This window comes from Halichondria panicea, chromosome 8 (genome assembly GCF_963675165.1).
Source record: "Halichondria panicea chromosome 8, odHalPani1.1, whole genome shotgun sequence".
Classification (NCBI taxonomy): Eukaryota; Metazoa; Porifera; class Demospongiae; order Suberitida; family Halichondriidae; genus Halichondria; species Halichondria panicea.
Genome location: NC_087384.1, coordinates 3,332,796 through 3,355,466, shown reverse-complemented (window position 1 = coordinate 3,355,466; position 22,671 = coordinate 3,332,796). Strand labels below are relative to the sequence as shown.

Genomic DNA, 22,671 nt, shown 5'->3' with positions numbered 1-22,671 from the left:
CTGAGTATGAATGACAGACAGTGACGCACCGTACCGTTGCAGTTTATTGGTATAAAAGTAATGAAGGAATGTGTATGAAACAAAAAAAATTGTTGCAACAGATTGAAATGAATACCAAGTTAAACACCATTTGTCTGATCGCTCTTCTCTGCACTGTGGTGACAGTTAATTCAGGTGAACTTTTTGATCAAGCATAATAATTATATTCAAGGCATGTTCCAATGATTTTATGCAGAAATTTGTGACAATGGTGCCATCCGGCTTGCTGATAAGGTGTCCTTCCTGGAGGGTAGGCTAGAGGTATGTATCCACAATGAATGGGGAACAGTATGTGACGATGGATTTGATGACAATGATGCGAATGTGGTCTGTAAGCAGTTGGGATTCTCAAGTCAAGGTACATGTACATGAATGTGTGGTACGTAACTCTGCCGCCTCAGTGGTTAGACAAGAACTGCAACTGGATTCTTAATGAAGAGTTATATGGTTAGGACAGGAGCACATGAGGAGATAGAGCGGATTCTGTATATATCGTCTAGCTATGTGCAAACATTGCCATACAAACCGCTAAGTGCTGCTAACATTACTCATTGTACCAATTGCAAGGGCGTATAAAAAAGAGAGAGGGTCATGCGGTGGAAAAGTACTTTCAAGGGCGCATGAAGAAAAATCTTCTAGAACTTTATAATTATATAAGCCCTTGGTAATATTAATTCTATTCAGTGTACAGTACATAGTGTATCCGCGCAGTCTGTGGCTTTAGTTTCTGCTCGCACGTAGGATTGATGTCAGTTACATGTATTGTATCTTTTTATACGCCCTTAATGATGATTAGTATAATTAATAGTATGGCTATAAGAGTGCAATATGGGTTAATAGCACTCGGCGCAAATTGCACGAGTAGCCATACTATTGATTGTTAATCGTTTGTGATGCAGTTTTAAGGACATTTTTAGCTGCAGTTTCAGTAAAAAAAATTGCCGCGGCCATTATTCGAACGTGCAGTCGTCAAGGCAGTAATTGCACGTCGTTAATGACGACGTGCAATTACTAATACGCGATTAATCACTGTACGAATCACAGTGAATAATAGGACAAGATGCGATTAAAGCACTTAGCACATTACAAACCAGGAAATGTGATTATACGATAGTGAATCCGCAATACTATGCATAGTCCTGGTTAGGATTACCGTAAGATCGGCGACACTTTTTAAGGCGGTCGCTTCTTTTGAAGGTTGAACAATTATTTGAAGACCTGGTGTCGCTTATTTAGAGGGTCGCGTCTAATTAGAGGTAGCTCTACTCAGTCTACTTTCCTCGATTTCTAGCTGCTTAGAAATGTAGTTTCCAGTGGGCTAGAATCGAGGCTAGGGTGTGGCCACATTTACCTCCTTTAAGATGCGACATTAAAAAATAATTGTTGCTGCTTTTAGAGGTCAGAAAATTTGAGCTCGAGGGTGTCGCATATTTGGAGGGTCGCCTTGATTAGAGGTATTACGGTAGTAATTAATCATTGTTCAACATTATTACCAAATTGCGTACACCACAGGTGCTACGGCAGTCCAGGGTGTTGTTAGTGGTGGCATTTCATATGGAGAAGCAATTGGTCCAGTGTTTCTTCAATACCTAAATTGCTCTGGAGCTGAGGACACACTCTTTGAGTGCCCAACAGATACAAGTTGCGATCATAGAGAAGATGCAGGGGTTATTTGTATGAGACCCGAAGGTAAACTGTGCTGCCATTGTTGATACATATTTCATGGCAGCATTAATTGGTATGTACACAGCTATAATATACCGTATATAGGTATAGGTGATTCAAGCCTGCCAGCGTGACACCTAGTACTGAGCATTTTATAGACTTTTGTACCAGATTGTAAATTGTCTACTCATTTGCAAATGAAGGTTTTCACTTGCAAAAGTTGTAGAAAAACAAACCATACTGTACTGTACTGTACATAGTTAATTAAGACGGTCAACATAGATATGTATACTATGTTTACTACTGGTATTCACGAACACAGGTGTGCTGATAGTACTAGGTGGTCGACTCTACGGCAATAACAGTGTCGTCTTTATTGAGGACATAGGTGATGATGATGGGAGGAATAACACTGTTCAGAATGACGTATTTCAAGGCAATGCTCTTAATTGCATAACAGACAAAAGTGCATCGCAAGGAAATGTCAACGGTCACTGGATTTTCCCCAACGGAAGCATTGTGTCGACTGACAGCTCCAATGAGATGTTTGTAAGTAAAGGGGATAATCAAACAGTTAAATTGAAGTATCAAGGGGGAGTGTTCGAACCAGGCATTTATTGTTGTCAAGTACCTGACCAACAAAATGTGATGCAGAGTGTTTATGTGGGAATTTACAGTAACACGTCATCAAGTAAAGGTACGGAATAACATATAAATTGCCACCCACATGTATGTTCAATTCCTGCTGCTAATGAATCTTGGAGCTTTGCTATCTCAACAATATTTTACAATGCTTGTATGACTGTTACTGTCACATTTTCTTGCGTAAGCAAGCACCTGTGTGATGAAATTGCAGGGCATGCATGTACACGCTAGATTTAAACAATACTCACGAGGTCCTAATTGTTCTATTTAAATCGTAGCTCAATTGTTAAATGTACAATGGACCATAATCGTGACAGCTAGTACAAAGCACATTTTTGTCTATGCAGGAAGTGTGACTGTGTCAAACTTAACATATGACAGACTAACACAGACGTTAGAATGCAACACAACGGGTGGACCTGCAACAAACCTTATTTGGTCAAAAGACAACGTCCAAATAGATTTACCTAGTATGGGAAAATACATATTCTCGCAAGAAGTGATTGATCCTTTGACAGCAGTGTACAGGAACAAACTAAGAATATACGATAAGGGAAAATTAGACTCGGGTACATACGAATGTATAGCAAAGAATATACTGAGTGAGGACAGCTTTCAAATCATAATTTCAGGTATATTAAACTGTTATATCATTAATACATGTACCAATAATATAAATTAATCAGTTTGCAGAGATGGTGAAACACGACTCTTAAATAAGAATGATATAACACTTGATATATGCAGTAACGACCAGTGGTTCACGCTGAGAGAAAATCTGGTGCAAGCATCAACACAACAAAACTTTCCTATCCTACTAACTGCCAACTCAACTTTTGTAACATTCAACTTCAGTACCATTCAAAGTATCAAAAAGTTTGATATGAGTTGTTCTACTGATTCTGGTTCAACTTCTAGTCAAAGTGTTGCTGTTCAATCTTCTTATGGGTTGTTCGAAAACTCTCTGTATCAGCTGCAACCATCTACAAACTACCAATGTTGCATTACCCTCTACTATGAGACAACCAATTTACTTCAAGTGTTAAATCATGTCGATCAACGCTGTGACTTCACTGTCACTAATGCCTCTTCCTCTTCTAGGTCCGACTCATGTAACAATTTCTTTTGGCTGCTCATTCTACTTGGAGCAGGAATGTTACTTGCCCTTCTAATTCTCGTGGCAGTAGTGGGAGCGTGGGTGATATCTTGCTCTAGAGGGAGAACAAGGTGTAGTAAAATTTAAGATGATTTGGTTCCACGTAATAATGGCCTAGATCTAGTAATACCCACTATAACACTCACACATGACTATAATTATTGCTTTGAATACGCAGATCTGGATCAAACGATGATGACATTACCAGCTTTAACCCATCCTATGATGTACACAAGCCTAGGCAAGATTCTGTAGCAGACAACCCTGTATATGGCTCACATATGCCTACTCCTGAGATAAATGCTGATAACAAGGACTCATTTTATGCAAGTATTGATGAAATCACACAGCCAAACGCTCGATCACAGGCTGAACCACACGATTCAGAGGAAAATGCATACAGCACTATATCGGGGAACATCACCACTGTCAAGAATCCTGTCTACGGTGGCTCAGTGAGATATTCCCAGTTGCAGTTTGGGAAGTTCCCAGTAGCTAATTAAGACATTAATGATTTGTGGAACCAATTATTTGTGTGTTTCTTACTACTACGGGTGACATAATTATTTCTACACACTGAAATTGTACAGACTTATAAAATTATATCCATAACACTATGAAATTTACACTCATAACAATGGTTGTACACAAAGCTCTCAATTGAAATGCTTATTTTATAAGATCTCAGTTCCTAGGTGTCATACGGGGGGGGGGGTAACAGGGGATACCCCCCTCTAAAATTTGCATTCAAGTGTCCATAGCTGGGGTATTGGAATAACAGTTGACCTTTTTTTCAAAATTTTCTGGTTACTTTTCTTATTTCCCCTACTTCAAAATCCTGTATAATGTCCTCTGTCAACAACTTTTAATTTTTGTCGTGAACTGTGTCAGTTCTCGTTATTTCACAGCAACCTTTCGCTGGTAGCGGAAAATAATGTTCATCAGGGCAAGACTGTAGGACTAACCTGTTGAACCATTTGTTTGGCTTGAAGGAGTCCTGGGTAATGTTTTTAAGATTGATTTAAGTTGTGTGATTAATGTGTAAAGTTTAATGCTATCACGAGTGTTGCAAGCTGCGCTGTACTAATGCTCTCGCCATATTTTGCTTTCGCTCAATGGAGTGTATATACATAGAAGAGGTAATTAGTTTGCTTTGTATAATGTTTTATGTTATTTGTTGACACTGAACACAGTCATTATAAGAAGAGGAATGGAAACAGATGGCTTGATGAATTCTGGTCCTAGTCCTACATCCGCATGCAGCTAACTTTGCAGCTCTTTTCTGACTTTTGTAGCTAACAAACAGCTATTTAGTGCAAGGCTAACTCATAAGTTGAATAAAAAGTTCATGCGAACCGATGAAAGATTCTGAAGAGACTGCATGTAACAGCCTTCACTGTTGTGAGTCAAACTAGCTACCCATGCTTTAGTTTGCAAACCCACGAAACAAAATCCAAGAGAACGTGGCTAGAAGCCTATAGAAGCTGTTAGTTTCGTCGCATTGCAACCGTTGAGCAGTTACAGACACACACACAGTACAGTAGTCAGCTTTACACGTATTCCCTCGTATGGCTACTAGGCACAATCTTAATTATTATCACTCATATTAAAAACTGAATCTGGAGTACACAACATCAATCAATCAAGGGTTCTCTAGATACAAGTTCATTGTCCAGTGGAATGAGAATCGAAGGAACAGTTTGTGAAGATTTCTGGATAATTATGATCAACATGCGACAAATCTTCGTGCATTGTAGAATTATGGTGAAGTTTTTGATATTTTAGTTTTTCCTGGAGAAAAGATGCGTACGACTGTAAGCAGACTATCAAAGCTTCTGTGGCTTGCCTTAACTGTTTAAATTGGTCTTTCTTAAACCAACTTGCTTGCACAAAATCACATAGGGTCAGAGAATGAAAACTAAACTCTGAAGATCGCAAGTTATCCTGTGTCCTTTTCCGGTGCTTGTACTTTTCAGGACAATTGTAGCCAGTGAATGTTGAGAATACACTCGGAATTGGAGGAGCGCTTTCAGCAATTGTATGATGATGGCCATCAATATACCAAAGTATTTCAGTAAGCTTTTTCAAGAATGGAACACCAAACGCCTTAGGATCACTCCACTTGACATTGATGTCTTTCATCAACTGTATCAAGTCATTAAACAGCCTGTCTTTGCTTGTTCTCTCCAGTATCTTCGAAGGAACTCCATTGTCACCAAACTGTACTTGTCTCTGGGCCATTGCCATGACATCAAAAGCATTTCTTGTGGAAACATTTTGCTTCTCCAACAATTCAGCTCTGAACTCAACAAACTTTCCAAATTCTTGGCATATGGTGAACACAGACTGTTTCTCACCAACAACCATCAGATTGCTAACGGTACTTCCAACCAAAACTTGCTTGACAGTGGCTGTCTTTAGTTCATCACACACAGGAATTGAGTCGTACTTGCCAGCCTTTGCTTCAGAAAACACAGTTGAAAACGTTCGTGAATAAATCTACTATCTACTATTGTCCATGGAATAATCCTCTTTCCTAAGATCTAGCCTAACATTAATAGTCATGAATGGTGTTATATCAAACGCTTGGACATAATTATGAGTAAGCACTGTGCAAGATCTAGCCAGCAAGGGACATTTAGATATACTTAGAGCATGAGGCTGAGGCTACAAGCGTAGATACCATCTACCATGAGGCTGAGGCTACAAGCGTAGATACCATCTACACTGCAAGTTATAAGTAGGGGCCCCATATCCCGCGCTGGAGGGGCCACAAAGCGTAGTCTCGCACAGCCAGCCCCGGATGTTTTCTATTTGAACGCTAGGTCGATCGGGGCTGGTGCAAGACTACTCAAAGCGCTAGTGAAATAGGGCTGTGGGGGGGCCAAACTCGCTAGAGTTTTAAGGCCTGGGGGCCCCGAAATGGGGGGAGCCCCATATCGCTTCTACATGTACATGCAACGGTGCATGGGAGTTTATCCTTGTTTTTTTTTCTGCCCTCGAAAAATGCGAAATTTTGCACTCCATGAAAATTTCCCGCTATACGGCAAGTCTTAGGCTACTAAATGAAGCGAATAATTAGCTCAGTAGATATATATATAGGTATACCAGGAGCACATTACAGAATGTAATGTGCTCCTGCATGGTATTACTCTGGTGTGATATTATACTTATACATGTAGTGTCAAGATTAGCAATGAGGGTGTGTTTTCATACATTGAGGGTGCTTTGTGTCTTTTATGCCATTGAATTGAGGCGGATGCTTGCTAATCAGTATAATGAGTGTACTTTCTGCCAGTGAGCCGGGTGACAAGGTCTGTACCAAATAAGCATCAGAGTTGTGAAAACAGGGCATTACACTTAACTTATACATGGATATGCTGCCCTGTTATTAATTATGGGCTCCTGTGACGTTACCAAGCAATGAACAAATTCTGTGGACTAAAGCACGTATAGCTATCATGTATAACAGATAACAGTCAGATTTGTCCGTTAGTTCGTACACCCCGACCATGTACATCTAAAGCACATGCATGCACCCAGGATGTAATTATAATTATATCATAATATAATTATATATAATTATATATACAGGTGTTCAGTATAAAACACAGCACATGCACATGCAAGTCAGGCTTGATATAATTATAGTTCAGTTAAGTAAACACCTCCACTCGTCCTCCCTCTCCATCGCTCACATAGACAAAGCCTTCATGATCAACAGCTACTCCAAGGGGTTTTGTAAACAGTCCGTTTGGAGATCCCGAGAAATACATCTTGAAATTACCGGCAGTATCAAAAACATAAACTCTACGATGATCTTTGTCGGCTACATACAAAAAATCTTCAGAATCAATACAAATTCCAGTTGGTCCTCGAAGATTATCAAGAGCACTACCAGCGCTACCGATCGTACGGAGTGGTTTCAAATTATATGTGAAAACTTTGATACAACTGTTACTGCAATCAGAAATATAGAGGTTGGAGCGGCTATCAAAAGCAACATCCCATGGATGGATAAACTGTTCAGGACCTGTACCTTTGGAACCAAACATACGCAATAGAACAAGGTCACTGCTTAGGACTAGCAATCGATGATTTGCTCGATCGCAGACAAATACCGAACCTAGTTTTGAGATGGCAATACCCACAGGGCTGTCTTGCATCGGGGCACTGACAGACAAATAGGAAAACTCTGATATTTCAAACAGACCTTTCTTTGACTTTGCTATAACGGTGACTTCACCAGAAGGATGTCGGGGCAGACACAGCTTAATAAGGCGCTTATTTCCACTGTCTGCAACAATCAAGATGTCATTACTCATGAGTGCAACTGTAGTAGGATGCCAGCACTTTAATTCCGGTGGATTAAACTCTAACCTCCCAGCAGAGTGAACAAGAACAGAATACACACCACTTGAATCATAGGAGCGTACACTGTCCCAACCATTGTTATCAACAACAAACAAATTACCCGTCTCACTAACTGCCACGCCCCAAGCTTTTACCAAATTTGATGCGATAGTTCTCACGTACGTTCCTGAGAACCTCATATTCACTGGAGGCTGCAAAACTAAAGCCAATTCTGCAGAATTCTGAATTTTTGACATTTGAACTAAGCACTTTTCAGCTGATGGGTGCTTGTAGTTAAAAACAAATCGACTGCCATTTACAACAGAAGCATTGCTACATGCCATTTCACTAGCTACTTTCGTGAGAAATTTGATTTGGCTGGAAATGCTTGATATGGAAACGCTGTCTACGCCTTGTACATCTTCTAGTACAGCGGTCAACTGAGAGTGGAGGTACTGCGCCTGTGTTTTCAGCGTATCTTCTGATATTAGACTCTGTTCCAATAGCTGAGCAGCTTCGAGCGTATTGGAAAAAGGGAACTCACTTGCATTTGCAGACAATAGAATTTCAAGTTGAGAAATGATGTGGAAGATTGAAGGGCGCTGTCGAGGATCATTGCTAAGGCAACTCCGGGCTAATGAACAAAGAACAATTTCACTCTTCATCTTATCTAAAAATGTTGCTCGTCGCTCTACTTCAGACACTCCAACCACTTTATTCCGATCCTTCTCATCAACCTTTGTAGGTGCAATGTTAGGGGCTGGCAGGGCTTGAACTCCAACGTGAACAATCAGCACACCGAGTGAGAAAATGTCCAGCTGCTTGTCATACTTTGGGTTAGCGATTAACGCTTCGGGAGGCATGTAAACAGTGGCACCGGGGGCTGTAGTAAGACTAGACATTCGTTTATCAGCAGAAATTATTCGAGACACACCAAAATCTGCAATCTTTGCTTGCAAAGACTCTGAGAGCAAAACGTTGTTGGATGTCAAATCTCGGTGCACAATTGGTGGGTCTTGATCGTGAAGGAAGTACAAGCCAGATGAAACTCCCAATAGTATGCGATACTTAATCGAAGACGGTATGTGGGCGTACTTTTCCAAGCAGTGGGTGAGAGTAAGGGGCATATATTCCATTACAAGCATTGGCAAATCGGAATTTTGGGGAGTGTAGACACCAAGGCACTGCACTATGTTTGGGTGGTGAAGTTTCGAATGCTGAATACACTCATTTGCAAAAATACTTGTAATTCGACACCTTTCTTTAGTCGTAATGCCTTCAAAGAAGGTGTGATGTAGGCTCTTTCCAGCACATCTGAAAAACAAATGGATATAGGTTGAGCTAACAATAATTTTCAGTATACCTGATAGCAAAATTAGAGACAGTACTATTTAAATTCGCTGCTACCATAGATTAGGCTCGACAAATAGCAACATGCAGATGGGCCTATACGTACTTTTGAGCATGTTTTGCAGTTCTCAAATATACGGCCAGCCCTCAAGTTTTAAGAAAGGGTAGGCATATTTTCGTGAGTATACACGCACCAAACTATGTTGGAAAGAAAATGAGTAACCCCATTGCTACCAAAGACACTATACCCTTATACACTTCCGTCTCCATCTCCCCAATGAATTATATGTAAGTCCATTAGGATTGAGAAGCCTCTTTCACCTAATCAAAATCGTTACAGAATCGCCACCAGAACTTACAGGCAGGAACTATTTACATGAAGTTCTGATACAGTAGATTAACTCTTGTGTAAGTTTCATAAACAGTTGCATGTACTGCACAGTAAATTATGTTCAGGAATGTGCAAGCTGGTTATACATCCTGATTGAGAGCAATGAATGTAGTGAGAAAGTTGGTGGGGATCTACTGTCTTACGTCAAGTCACAATGAATTTATGTAGCACTGAATGTAAACATGAATCTTTGCAGTCACATCAGTATTGAATATCATTATAATGACGTATACTGTATAAGTGCACAAACAACAAACAACAATGTATAAAACAGATAGTTCTTTTGCTCATCATTACTAAGTAACTGAAAAACGCAATGGCAACAATACCATCTGATAAGCTTAGAACAAACTTTGGCTGGCTGCTAAATGATGTATCCGACGATCTGTCCAAAACTGACTGCATCAAGATAGCCCATGCAGAGCAACTTCCTAAATCTATGATTACTTCTGACCGTGAAGATTTTCATGTGGAACTATTACACCTCCTACAAGGACGAGGGAGCTTTGGTCCTCTCAATCCAGATGGTCTCATAGAGATTTTGAAGAAAGCCAAAAAAAATGAAGCAATCAAAAAAGTACAGCAGTACAAAGCTGAGCAGCGCTACAAAGAAGAAGTTAAAGAGCACTATAAGCTGAAAAAAGGACATCATGATAAAATTGAAAATCCAGCACCAGAAAACATATAAGAATTTGAAAAAATGCTAGCTGTAATGAAAACGAAAACATTTACGGTATTGAACACTTTGACAAAAGCTGTTATTAAAACTGAGAGCATACTTGAGCAGTACAAGAGCAGATGTGTACATGTCGTGGAGGTGCAAAAATCATTTCAAAGATTGTCTGAAGTGATGGAGAAAAGTAGACGCATGATGCAAAAGGCAATATCTGGATCAAGTGTTGGGTCGACTGATTTCACTGAAACAAATAATGGCTCTCCTGTTGAAGAATGGCGCCTAGCTGTGGTACAACCACCACCCCCCTTAGTCACTGGTGACGAAAATTACTACGAAATGGTACAAGCACCAATGCCAGTTCAAGAAACTGAACACGACACCACAGATCTCACTCCAGAAACCTCTAGAAGACGTCAAAAGCCCAAGCCTCTTCCAAGGACCAAGTATGCTCAAACCGCACTGCTAAAACAAGCACCACCAAATCTGGCAGATGAAGAGAATGATTTCACTGGAGGGACCGGGGACAGTGGAGTGGGAAGTGGAGAGTCTGACAGAATGACGTGGATTAAACACTCACAGCTACCAGGTGATATTAACTATTGAGATCTATTTCAAATACGGTAGATCTAGCTACTACAATTTGTTTCCATGCAGGACGTGAAATAGAAGGATCTGCAAAAAGATATCCACAGGAGATAGGCTACTATACACCTTTAGTTGGCAGAAGAGAGATAACAGATATCAATGAGTATGCTACACCAATGCCGATTAGGGCAAACAGTGCAGACAGTGAGTACTATAATTATTTTTAGTACGCATAATCAATGGTATAATTTTGCAGATCTACTAATTGAAGAGTTAAAAAAGAGCCTCAAACAGTGACACGCGGACATTATTTTTTCTTATTACTAATTATGTATTCTACAGTATATATGTACAAACAAGACCAATTGGTAGCAACAATTAGGGGAAAGTGGCACAAGAACATAACACTCTGAGCAAAGGGCAACAAATACAGTTACATGTACCGTAGCAACTGGATTATTAGCGATTATAAGCATATATTTTTTTAAGTGCATGCTACATGTAAGTAGCATGTAACTGCATGTTTTTGTACTCGAATTGAAGCGCTTTTCCAAGCTTGTACAGTGCTGGTGATATCCATCTGGAAGGACTCTCTGGGAAAGCGCTGTTACCTTGTCTGATCATCCTGAGAGAATGTGAGACGTGGACTTCGACCCCTTTTGTTCCAGTTTATGGTCAATATGATAATTAATAATTGGATCCAGTTAGGGTGCCTGCTTGCAATTGCCTAGCTTGTTCACTTTCTAGCTAGCTCTCGAGTCATTTCTCTTTTACAGAGACATCCGGTTACTGGGTAGGGCTCGAAAATTACTGCATTTATAATATAGGCACATTCTCTATAAGCGTATATAGAGCTCTGCTATTGACCCTATCCAGTTTCTACGGTATTTATTGTACAACAAGGGTGGCAAAATGAAAGTGGTATAAACTACAGTAGACTAGCCGGCCTTAACGTAATTATTTCCCAGCTCTACGTACGTACACTCGAAGACTTAGCTGTAGCTTAAAATGGCAGATGATGTCGGATACACGGTACCGGATGTCAGAAACGTCTCTTAGCTATTTAACCTTTCCTTGCCAGGTCTACTATAACCAACATCCGGTGCCGTGAATCGACTTGATCTACAAAAACCACAGCCAAGTTATAAATAATGCAGGTAGACCTACGTGCACCGCGTACCATACCATGTACCAGTAGTCTCGAATATCCGCCTCAACCTAAAAGCTTGAGTCTGGTCAAACTCACATATGAACTTTGTTCTGCACAGTCAGCAAAGTCAAGTGGGCTACACGCCCACAAGCATAGTGATAAAGCCACAAGCCACCGCATGTTAATGTTAGGGACAGAACATACACAGAGGGCTATATCAGACAGTGTATCAATTAAGGCTAAGAGTTGAAAGCCTACGAGAAAAACACTGAGCTTGAAGCCATCATTGCACAGAGCTAGAGCTAGAGGGCCATGAAACCATGGTCGATGGTCACATTCACATAAATGAGCATTTAGGCTGTTAATTTCGACAAGGTGTTCCAAAGGTCCTGTTGCTAGTCTGGAGAGTTCTAGTATCACATCCTTACAACTCTATCCACGAATTTTCCTACGTCGCCTTCTGTCAGGGACTAATTCTTCTACATGTACTAGTAACAATCCATGCTGCGTGGCGGTTAGCTATAATGATTTCATGTAGACTATAATTTTATTCATGTTCCACACCCACTTGTGGTCAATTAAATGTCCAAGAAATTCCTGGACACACTTGAACCAAACCTCAATGTGAGTTTGACCAGACTCAAGCTTTTAGGTTGAGGCGGGTATTCGAGACTAATGTACCAGTACAGTGCAGTAGATGGATCTGTGTACTCACTTCAGTCCCTTCACTTTTAGTCCAATAACGTAGCCATACGACCCCCTACCAAGCTCCTCATCAATTAATTCAACACCAGACAGCTCTAGACGCTTTAACTCTTCTTCAACCATCTTCTCATCTGGGGAACTGGGTGGGTGTGTCTAGGATAACTTTTTGCCACGTGGGCCTCGCGTGGGCATTGGCACTACTCTAGAAAATATTAGACATCTACACTGCATAACTGCCGTGATGTCAGAGCTGTCAGAGTCACTGCCTGAGTCAGAGAGAGGGGGATTTAGTTTCACAGTGTCCGATTTCAGCCAACTGGATGGAACGAGGCTTAGCGACAAGCAGATGGTGGATGGTTACCTCTGGTGAGTTTCTTCTTTTCAAATTTCATGCCAACAATTCAAATGTTGACCACAGGCGAATGATGGTGGTACGTAAGGAGCAAACAGGCAGCTCTCAAGGAGGAAGATCAAAGCCATTAGGTGTCTACCTCCAGCGAATTCCAGAGTCAACCAATTTACTGTAAGGACAATTTTTTTAATGATGTGCAAAATATTACAGTGAAGTCTAACGGGCACACATAAATTATAGTAGCGCTTATATACTACAGCTACATGTATATAGTAATCTCATAGGTACACGGTAGTCGGGCGCTGCCGCCCTCTACTGTTGCACTGTACTGAAGAAGGTCGGGAATCAAGCCTATCCACAGTTTTGTTCTGATTCCACCAGCTCCAATCAGATTGCAGTATCTCTGATTACACCCACTCAACTTTACCACGTGTAAATTTTATACACGCTGGATTGACTGAGGCGTGGCCAACACCCACTATAATAATCGCTATTGGCTAGCATCCACTTAGAATGACGTCAATACTATTGCGCAACAGGCCAGAATAAAACTGATTCCCAACCTCCTTCCATGCAACCGTTAGGCGCCCGACTAGGTACGCAGGTCGATGCATGATAGACAGTTTGATTTTTGGTCTTTGTATTTTACAGCTGCATCTAGACAGTAATACAGCTAGCACAGCTATGCATGCACGTAGTAATTATAAGCAGCCCTCGCACCCCTTTTCAGCAGAACATATTCTTGCAGCAACGATTGGCGTTTCTTAGGACCTCAAAAATTGTGTTCTAGAGATAGCGCGTAAATTATGGTGCCACTGTAATTACATAACTGCTGTAATCTTTTGCACATCATTAAAATATTAAATTTTCCACATAAGCGCCACTTAATTTAAGTGTGCCCACTCAGACTGAACACAATTTTTTTGCTCTAAAATATGCACTATTTAAAAGTGTATTTAATGTTTGCCCTTGTTAACTAGCATCAACTACGTTAGCAGAGATTCAAAATCGACATTTGTACCATGTTTTTTCAGGTCTACCAAGCGTTGAATATGAGGCTCTATCCATCGCCAGAGTAGTTTTAACTTCCTCCTTAATACAGAATGTATTATTCTAAAGTCCGAGTCAGTTTTTGTGGATGACCTCGAACCTCGAAAGTTTGGAATCATTGACAACATGGTTCACTTCCGGTTATTAGAACCTTTATCCTCGAAAACAAAATATTTAGTTTTAGCAATCTGCAAAATATTTCATCCTCAAAAATGTGGCACTGCACGTTACATACATGAATATTCCCTATAGTAGTGATTCTGCTGCTCCCACTCGAGCCACTATAACTCTGATCAATCATGACAACCCAGAGAAGAGCTACTCAAAAGGTATCGAAATTCTTTTGGACAAAATCAATGATTCGTTACCTCACCTATGCAGAGTTTAATCATAACTACTCAAACTCCTCAACCGATTGGGGTTACTCTTCTTTTATGAAGCTAAGGGTAAGTGCAGGACTGAAATTGGCTAGCATTTTTTATACTACTCTCTAGGATCTCACTAACCCAGCGAAAGGGTTCATTGTCAATGATAGTATTGTCTTGAAAGCAGAGATTGAGGTTCAACAGCAGTGAGTTTTTATTCATTTGTTGTTTTGTTGTGTAACCTACAGTGTATCCCGCTGCTGACTATGAAGCACTAAGCCGTAAATTGGGGAGTGTATATATGTGTACATGGAGCTTGACATGTTGATTCTAATTCGCTTAGCTATACTAGTGAGACTGGATAGATTGTAGTTGTTTGCCTTCTACCACATCTAGGATCCCTACACATTTGCAGAGCCCAGAGAAGCACCAGTGGAGAGCTGGCTCGTCAGAACTCAGTGCTGACTTGCCCTGGCTGCGATTGTGACTATGACACACAGGGGGGCAAGAAGCCTATGAGTCTGAGGTGTGGGCATACATTCTGCTCAGGTACGGCAGCAGGCTCATGCTATCAATTACCCTAGTTAAATTATCATTGCTTGCTAGCCCAAATTTTGTTCCTACAGATGCATGTATGTGTGTTTAGTCTAGGCATGGTTTGATAAAAGTATTTAGTACATGTACATAGTTCATGCACTCTTAATTTCCACAGACTGCCTGGACAAGAAATGCAACAACTACACCTCGGACTCACCGGTTACGATAACATGCTCAGTATGTGAGCAAGAACACTCTGGAGGCAGCACTCGTGAGCTATGGTTTCCAAACCACGCTGTCATGCAAATGATCGGTAACTTTATCCCCAAATCAAAATATTTCTGTGAGTCTCACAAGCAAAACATGGACTACTACTGCTTTGTAGACTCTTGCTTGGTTTGTATTGGTTGTGCTTATCAAGGGAAGCACGCTGGGCATGAGTGTAAGCTCGTGAGTGATGCCAAAATGGAAGTAGAGAAGCAGTTAACACTAACCGTGAAGAAGGTAGTTAGTAAATCTACAGAGATCTCTAGTAAGCTGGACCTGTTCAAAGATGAGCAAAAGTCCCTGAGGAGTCAGGAGGATGGTCTGGTTCAGGTCATTGAACAGTCCTACAGAGAACTCGAGGAGCTTATTAAGAAACGAAAGGATTCTCAATTGCGCGAGTTAAAGGAGCACATGGAAGAACTCAATTCCTCTGTTGAAACTAATGTCAGGTACGTTCCGATTTCCATTGTGTGTAGACAGAGTACAGGGAATAAAACACACCGCAAAAAGCACATTTTTAAGGTCAACATTCGTAACTTCAAAGCATAAATAATATTGTATGTAACTTTAGGTCCACAGAAGAGAAGGGGTCACAAGTCCTGAGTGCCCTGACAGAGTATGAAGCCTGGAAGGCCCTCTCAGCCAAAGACGCACTACTAAAGTTGGGTACCTTAAACACTACACTCAAAACAGCAGAATCCATACCCACTGGCACCAAGAGCTCGGCTAATCTTCATACTTCCATTTCTTTTATCAATCCAATGTCTGAGCTGTTCGCTTACATCGAAAACCATGGAAGACTGGATGTAATTGGGTCTCAAGGATCCGTGGAGAATAACCATCAAGCCAATCTTGCTAGTGGTGATAGTGACGGAAAAAATGTTCACACACCACCTAACAAACGAAAGAAGTATTCCCAATAATATTATAATTGTGCCAATTTCTTAATTTAAATCTCGAAAACCTCTGTATCTTCAGTATAATTACCTGTCTATGAATATGCATTCTTTTGATGCTATAATTATATATAACTTAGTGTAAATTTCCAAAAGTCATATAGGCTACAATAGAGCGATCGTTTGACCCTCACTAACAATTCTTATTCCACACTTGGTAGTAGGTTGGTAGAATACTTTAACAAACATAATTATATATTTCGCTAGCTGTTTTTGTGCTTGTGTTTTGGTAGCCTCCTTCACAAGGTCTCAACATCTTCAGTGTGGCCTAGAATCGAGGGTAGTGTTTTGGTTGAATACCGTATAGCGGGTAATTTTCGTGGGGCAAATATTCGTGGTTGGAGGTCTGACCACGAATATTTTATCCACGAATGAAGTGACCTTGCCTACCTTTACCTGCAGTGCAAGCTAAGCAACCACGAAATGTCTAAATATTGCTGAACCACAAATATTTTGTCCCCGAAAATTATCATAATTATACTATTCTTGAGCAATTGTAGACATGGCAGACGATGATGACAAAAAATTGACTCTTCACGCTGGTTTCACAAAGAAATGGCAACCCAGTCCATTATTAGCCTCGAGACCAGCCGTTCGTTATCTGAAAGAACGCCTGGTCAAGCTGAACCAGATCAGTATATACAGTGGCGGTTGCAGTCACCAATGCAATGCAGAAGGCAAAAGGACATCGGCCTGGATTTGAGGCCAGGTCTGGTCCGGCGGGTGTCCGGGAAAAAATTCGAGGGGGACCAAATCTTTCTTACATAGACTTGAAACCACGCCCCTTTCTTTAGACGGTTTCTATGGCGCAATATTAGTGCCAAAATTTAGTCTCGAATACCCGCCTCAACCTAAAAGCTTGAGTCTGGTCAAACTCACATATGAACTTTGTTCTGCACAGTCAGCAAAGTCAAGTGGGCTACACGCCCACAAGCATAGTGATAAAGCCACAAGCCATCGCATGTACATGTTAGGGACAGAACATACACAGAGGGCTAGATAGATAGATAGATAGAACTTTTTATTTGGGCAGGAAATGCTGCATCCACAGTGTGGGTTTTAATGCAGGTCCTGTATACTATACAGACATGAACAAAAGACAAGAATGTAGAAAAATAATTGCTTAGTTGCAGTTAGAGAACAGTTTGTGTATAATGTTCTTGAACGCTGGTACTGTATTTGTTTTCTTGAGTTCTTGAGGAAGCGCATTGTACTTGAGAGCTCCTTGAAAACTGAAACTTTTCCTGAGTAGCTCAGTGGATGGTCTTGGAAGGTGGAGATTATCTTGTCCACGAGTTGTTACTTGTGCTTGTCTGCTACTGTGTTCGGAGTTCTTTGTGAATAGTTCTTGCAAGTACTTAGGTGCTGTTTTAATTATGCTGCGGTGGACTTGTACCAGCATTAGCTCTTCTCAACGCTGTTCTAGAGTAGTCCATCCTAGCTCGCTACGCAGCGGAGAACTTGGAGTCCTAGGAGGCTTGCCCAGGATGACCCTCATGCCATAATTCTGGATGCTCTCAACTCGATCTTTGAGCTTGCTGCTACAGGCATGCCATACTACTGAGCAGTAGTCCAAGTGGGGGCGAACCAAGACATTAAAGAGGAGTTTCCTTGTGTTGATGGGGATGCTTGGGCTTATTTTTCTGAGACAGGCAATTCCAGCTGATGCTTTTTCTTTACACCACTGATGTGTGAGTTCCATTTAAGGTCTCTGTCTACAGTGACTCCTAGGTATTTGATTGAGTCCGTCTCCTTAATGCTTTCACCTTTTAACTGGATGTTAATTTTTCCTGTTTTCTTGCTGTTAGTGAGAGAAATTGTCGTAACTTAGCTAGGTCTGGACTCACCGCTAAGTTACCAACTCAGTACTGGTTTACAGTTGACAGTTTAATAGAGACTAAAAACATTGAGAACACACGTACATAAATAGTACACATAGAACAGGAAGTAAACTAAACCACAACATTCCTCCTTCCTTTAGTGAGGACTCACAAAATTAACTAATGACAAAAATCATCCAACTAATGACAAAACAATACCAATAAAATACCAGTTTCCAATCAATAACTACCATTTAGGTTCATATCGATCCACAGTCTTACGGTTACGCTTAGGGTATACTTTAATCGCAGTTGCAGGTTTTGAGACAACACCTTGACTAGGGACGTCGACAGGTGGTTCTACACCAACTTCAGGTGACGGGGAGCTGTTTCCAGGAGTACTATCAGCTTGAGGTGCATACGGTGTGGTCAATTCGTCAGGAAGAATTGCATTCGGAATAGGGACCTCTTCTGGCTCGGTAGGTTCCTCTACTGTTCGGTTCCGAACCTGGTCCACATGACACCTTCGCACTTGACCATTCTGCATCTTCGCTCGAAACGATACTGGTCCTGTCTTTTCCTGTATCACACCCGGTAACCAACGATTTCCTGACTGGTAATTTCTGACATACACCAGATCTCCGGGCTCAAAACTTCTTTCGCGAGCACGGTTGTCGTGTTGTTTCACCTGTTTTGCTTGTTGACGTTCAACTCTCTCTGCTGTGTTCGGTTTAAGCAGATCTAGACGAGATCGTGGTCGACGACCTAACAAAAGTTCACTTGGGGATTGTCCAGTGGTTGACTGTGCAGTTAACCTGTAAGCAAATAACACCGTTGCAAGTCTACTGCGCATCGAACCTTTTGTTTCCTTCTTAAGTCCCTTCTTAACTACTTGCACTGCTCGTTCAGCCAGGCCATTTGTAGAGGGGTGATAAGGGGCAGACAGAATTTGGTTGATACCATTTTTCTTCAGGAATCCTTTGAATTCTGCACTAGTGAAACATGTGCCATTGTCAGACACAACACACTCTGGTAGGCCAAATTGAGAAAACAAAAACCGTAGTTCTTCGATCACTACTCGGGATGTCGAGCCAGATGTTGGAATTGCTTCAATCCATTTTGAATGGGCATCAATGATAATCAAAAACATTTGTCCGTGAATGGGACCAGCATAATCGATATGCAATCTGGCCCACGGGCGTGTAGGCCAAGCCCAAGGATGGAGTGGGGCAACAGGTGGTTTTGACTGTTGTTGTTGACAGGGAATGCAATCTTGTACCGTCTCTTCGACGTCTTTCGAAATACCAGGCCACCACACATACATACGCGATAGTCCTTTCATGCGAGTGGTGCCAGGATGTCCTTCGTGCAGTTGTACGAGCACATCACCTCGGTAGGTCTTGGGTACCACCACACGATTTCCCCACAGCAAGCAACCATCATGTACTGAAAGTTCTTCTCGTCGCTCATAAAAGGGCATTAGACTGGTTTCCATGGCGGAACGGTGTGGCCATCCTTGTTGCACATACTGGTGAATAGTAGAGAGTTCTGGGTCTCGTCTGGTAGCCTCTTTGATATGTGCAGCCGTGATCGGTGAGGAATCGAGATGTTCCAGTAAGAGCACCAGTTCTGGTGGTGTTCGGTCATCAGGAACAGTGTCAGTTAAGGGCAGACGACTCAAAGCATCTGCGTTACCGTGAGCTGTAGTGTTTCGGAACTTCAGCTCGTACTCGTACATCGACAGTGCCAATGACCATCGACGAATCCTTGCGGAGGCTTGTAATGAGGTTGGTTTCTGTCCACTCAGCAGGCTCAATAACGGTTTGTGATCCGTAATTAGAGTGAATTTTCGACCAAATAGGTATGCATAGAATTTCTTTACTCCGAAAACACAGGACAGTCCTTCCTTTTCAAGCTGCGAGTAATTTCTTTCAGCCGAATTCAAAGTCCTAGAAGCATAGGCTATCGGTCTCTCGGTACCATCAGGCATTTGGTGAGCAAGTACGGCTCCAATTCCGTATGCAGAGGCATCGCAGGCCAGAACAATAGGTAATTGGGGGTTGTAATGAGCTAACAGATTTGTTGATGTCAGCAGCTGTTTCGACCTGTTAAAAGCAAGTTCTTGCTCAGATGACCATTTCCATGGCACATCTTTGTTTAACAGCTTGTACAATGGTGTTAAACGAGTGGCTAGATTCGGTAGGAACTTCCCATAATAAGAAATCAATCCAATGTAGGACCTCAGTTCCGTCACATTGGTAGGGGTAGGTGCTTGCTGGACAGCACGGACTTTCTCAGGTAAGGGTCGGATACCCTTAGCGTCAACCAGGTGACCCAAAAACTCGACAGATGGAGCCATGAACGTGCACTTGCCTCGTTTGGCTCGCAAACCAGCTTCGGATAGGCGTTTCAACACTTCCTCGAGTGATTTCAGGTTCTCCGCTTCGGTTGCACTAGAGATCAAAATGTCGTCCAAATACACCACTACCCCAGCAATACCCTGTAGCAGGGTCTCCATGGTCTTCTGAAAAATGCCAGGGGCTGATGACACTCCAAAAGGTAATCTCGTGTATTGGAACAACCCTTTTAGGGTGTTGATTACCACATAGTTCTGAGATTGGGTGTCAAGCTTTAACTGTTGATAAGCTTGTGTCAGATCTAATTTAGTAAAGATCTTTCCGTCAGCCAGGGTTGCAAATAAATCTTCCACCTTCGGCAGGGGGTAACGATGGAGTTTAGAAACGGGGTTAACTGTCATTCGGAAATCGCCACATATTCTCACACTCGTTCGATCACTCTTTAACACTGCCACAATTGGTGCGGCCCATTCAGCATAGTCCACGGGCTTCAGAGTGCCTTCCTGAACCAGCCTCTCCAGTTCCTCTTCCACTTTCGTTCGCATAGCATATGGAAGACGTCTGGCTTTGTTAAAACGGGGAACAGCATCAGCGTCCACTACAAGGGAGGCTTCTTGTCCCTGGTACGTACCCAGTCCTTTCTGGAACACATCGGGGTACTTGGCCAGTAAGTCCTGTAAACCTGGAGCTTGGGTATAGTGAATGTTAGACCAATTCAACTTAATAGCATTTAGCCAGTTCCTGCCAAACAACAAAGGTCCATTCCCTTGAACAACAAGAGGTAAGGTCACCTTTTTGTTATCATACACAACCTCAACATCAAAACTTCCCATTACTACAAGGGGTTCCTTTGAGTAGGTCTGTAAGTTGATATCAGATGGGTCTAAGCTCCTCCCTGGCCACAACTGTTTGTACTGTGACTCTGATACTAGAGATACTGAGGCACCTGTGTCTAGTTCCATACACACAGTAGTACCCTCTATACTCACGGGTACTTTTATTGGGGGCTGGTAGATCCTGTGGATTCCTCCAACTTCTACCATCAGCAGGAAGTCTTCGTCATCTGATTCTCCAGACTCTCTTGCTTGGTTTATTCCAGCCCTTTTCTTATACTTGTCATGTCGAGGGAACTTCTTTGGGTTTGGGCGTCCCTTGGCAGCTCGACACATCTTTTGCAAGTGTCCCACTTTATGACATCCTCTACACACAAAGTCCTTGTACGGGCAGTCATTGCCACTGTGACTCGTCTTGCCACATCGATAACACTTCGAGTTAGTTTTAATCGGTTTCGGCGTCTGTTTCTGGACGTAATGTACTCCTTCTTTATGGGATTCGCTTCCCATCTCACGAAGGTTCTTCTCTGCAGTCTCAGAACCTTGAGCAATCTGAATAGCCGTAGCCAATGTCAGCTCTCGTTCTGCTAGCAGCTTCTTCTGTATGTAGGTGTCCTTGACTCCCCACACTAGCCTGTCACGTAGATATAGCACTTTGTCCAATGCAGCACCGTAATTACAAAATTCGGCTAGCTTCCTCAGCGCAGCTACATAGTCAGCAATAGACTCTCCTTCTTTCTTCGCTCTAGAGTTGAATCGGAAACGTTGCATGACTTCGGTAGGCCTCGGACTGTAGTGTGCAGTAAGCACTTCCACCAGCTCCTCAAATGTTTTCTCTGCAGGCCTTGCTGGTGCAATTAGACTTCGCAGCAGATTGTAGGCACTACGGCCCACCACTGCGAGAAAGGTAGCTCTCTTCTTCACAGCACTACCATCTCCAGTGATATCGTTCGCAACAAAAAACTGTTCGAGTCTCTCCACATACTGCGGCCATTCCTCCAACGCTGGATCGAATTGCTCGAGGTGCCCAAGCAGTCCTGTAGCCATCATAGAGTTCTAACTCCTCGTCGCCAATTTATGTCGTAACTTAGCTAGGTCTGGACTCACCGCTAAGTTACCAACTCAGTACTGGTTTACAGTTGACAGTTTAATAGAGACTAAAAACATTGAGAACACACGTACATAAATAGTACACATAGAACAGGAAGTAAACTAAACCACAACAGAAATGAACTGGGTTTTTTTGATATTCATTTTAAGATTGTTGTCTTCAATCCATTGTGAGATGTTTTGAAGGTCTGTATTTAGAAATTTTTCAACTTCTGATTTTAGCTTGTGTGAGGAGTATATTGTCGTGTCATCAGCATATAGATGAATTTTGCAGGACTTTACGACATTCAGAAGATCGTTTACAAATAT

The 22,671-nt window shown here is 41.8% G+C and overlaps 4 protein-coding genes across 7 annotated transcripts; 2 read left to right on the top strand and 2 right to left on the bottom strand.

Moving 5' to 3' along the window:
* Positions 1-12: 12 nt before the first annotated feature.
* LOC135339928 (uncharacterized) lies at positions 13-4,185 on the top strand. Its single transcript, XM_064536175.1, has 7 exons — positions 13-174; positions 236-397; positions 1,552-1,728; positions 2,027-2,401; positions 2,697-2,981; positions 3,036-3,576; positions 3,684-4,185. Exons 1-7 carry the CDS (start codon positions 69-71, stop codon positions 4,006-4,008), a joined length of 1,971 nt encoding a protein of 656 aa, XP_064392245.1. The 5' UTR covers positions 13-68; the 3' UTR covers positions 4,009-4,185.
* Positions 4,186-7,061: 2,876 nt separating this feature from the next.
* LOC135339926 (uncharacterized) lies at positions 7,062-12,884 on the bottom strand. Of its 2 annotated transcripts, none has more exons than XM_064536168.1 (2): positions 12,726-12,884; positions 7,062-9,172 (listed from the first exon to the last, which is right to left on the bottom strand). In XM_064536168.1, the coding sequence occupies exons 1-2, from the start codon at positions 12,836-12,838 to the stop codon at positions 7,162-7,164; spliced, it is 2,124 nt and encodes a 707-aa protein (XP_064392238.1). In that variant the 5' UTR covers positions 12,839-12,884; the 3' UTR covers positions 7,062-7,161. The 2 variants fall into 2 exon arrangements, with proteins under 2 accessions (XP_064392238.1, XP_064392239.1); XM_064536169.1 differs by lacking the exon at positions 12,726-12,884 and adding an exon at positions 9,568-9,874.
* Positions 12,885-12,893: 9 nt separating this feature from the next.
* LOC135339935 (tripartite motif-containing protein 12A-like) lies at positions 12,894-16,337 on the top strand. Of its 3 annotated transcripts, none has more exons than XM_064536184.1 (8): positions 12,894-13,081; positions 13,134-13,238; positions 14,373-14,446; positions 14,499-14,563; positions 14,612-14,688; positions 14,898-15,031; positions 15,195-15,735; positions 15,858-16,337. In XM_064536184.1, exons 1-8 carry the CDS (start codon positions 12,957-12,959, stop codon positions 16,207-16,209), a joined length of 1,473 nt encoding a protein of 490 aa, XP_064392254.1. In that variant the 5' UTR covers positions 12,894-12,956; the 3' UTR covers positions 16,210-16,337. The 3 variants fall into 3 exon arrangements, with proteins under 3 accessions (XP_064392254.1, XP_064392252.1, XP_064392255.1); XM_064536182.1 differs by having other exon boundaries at positions 14,370-14,446; XM_064536185.1 differs by having other exon boundaries at positions 13,046-13,081; positions 14,102-14,446.
* A 1,791-nt stretch (positions 16,338-18,128) lies between these two features.
* LOC135339916 (uncharacterized protein K02A2.6-like) lies at positions 18,129-22,632 on the bottom strand. Its single transcript, XM_064536156.1, has one exon. The coding sequence runs from the start codon at positions 22,300-22,302 to the stop codon at positions 18,310-18,312; it is 3,993 nt and encodes a 1,330-aa protein (XP_064392226.1). The 5' UTR covers positions 22,303-22,632; the 3' UTR covers positions 18,129-18,309.
* Between the last annotated feature and the right edge of the window lie 39 nt (positions 22,633-22,671).

Excerpts from the sequence above, each read along its gene's own strand:
- LOC135339935 (XM_064536182.1), top strand. The coding sequence starts at position 12,957 with ATGTCAGAGCTGTCAGAGTCACTGCCTGAGTCAGAGAGAGGGGGATTT. Across the intron at positions 13,239-14,369 it reads CCAGAGTCAACCAATTTACT|TAGTGATTCTGCTGCTCCCA; the intron begins GTAAGGACAATT and ends TATTCCCTATAG. Across the intron at positions 15,032-15,194 it reads TGGGCATACATTCTGCTCAG|ACTGCCTGGACAAGAAATGC; the intron begins GTACGGCAGCAG and ends TAATTTCCACAG.
- LOC135339928 (XM_064536175.1), top strand. The coding sequence starts at position 69 with ATGTGTATGAAACAAAAAAAATTGTTGCAACAGATTGAAATGAATACC. Across the intron at positions 2,402-2,696 it reads TAACACGTCATCAAGTAAAG|GAAGTGTGACTGTGTCAAAC; the intron begins GTACGGAATAAC and ends TTGTCTATGCAG. Across the intron at positions 2,982-3,035 it reads CTTTCAAATCATAATTTCAG|TTTGCAGAGATGGTGAAACA; the intron begins GTATATTAAACT and ends TAAATTAATCAG.
- LOC135339916 (XM_064536156.1), bottom strand. The coding sequence starts at position 22,302 with ATGATGGCTACAGGACTGCTTGGGCACCTCGAGCAATTCGATCCAGCG.
- LOC135339926 (XM_064536168.1), bottom strand. The coding sequence starts at position 12,838 with ATGGTTGAAGAAGAGTTAAAGCGTCTAGAGCTGTCTGGTGTTGAATTA. Across the intron at positions 9,173-12,725 it reads CTAAAAGTGAAGGGACTGAA|ATGTGCTGGAAAGAGCCTAC; the intron begins GTGAGTACACAG and ends TTTGTTTTTCAG.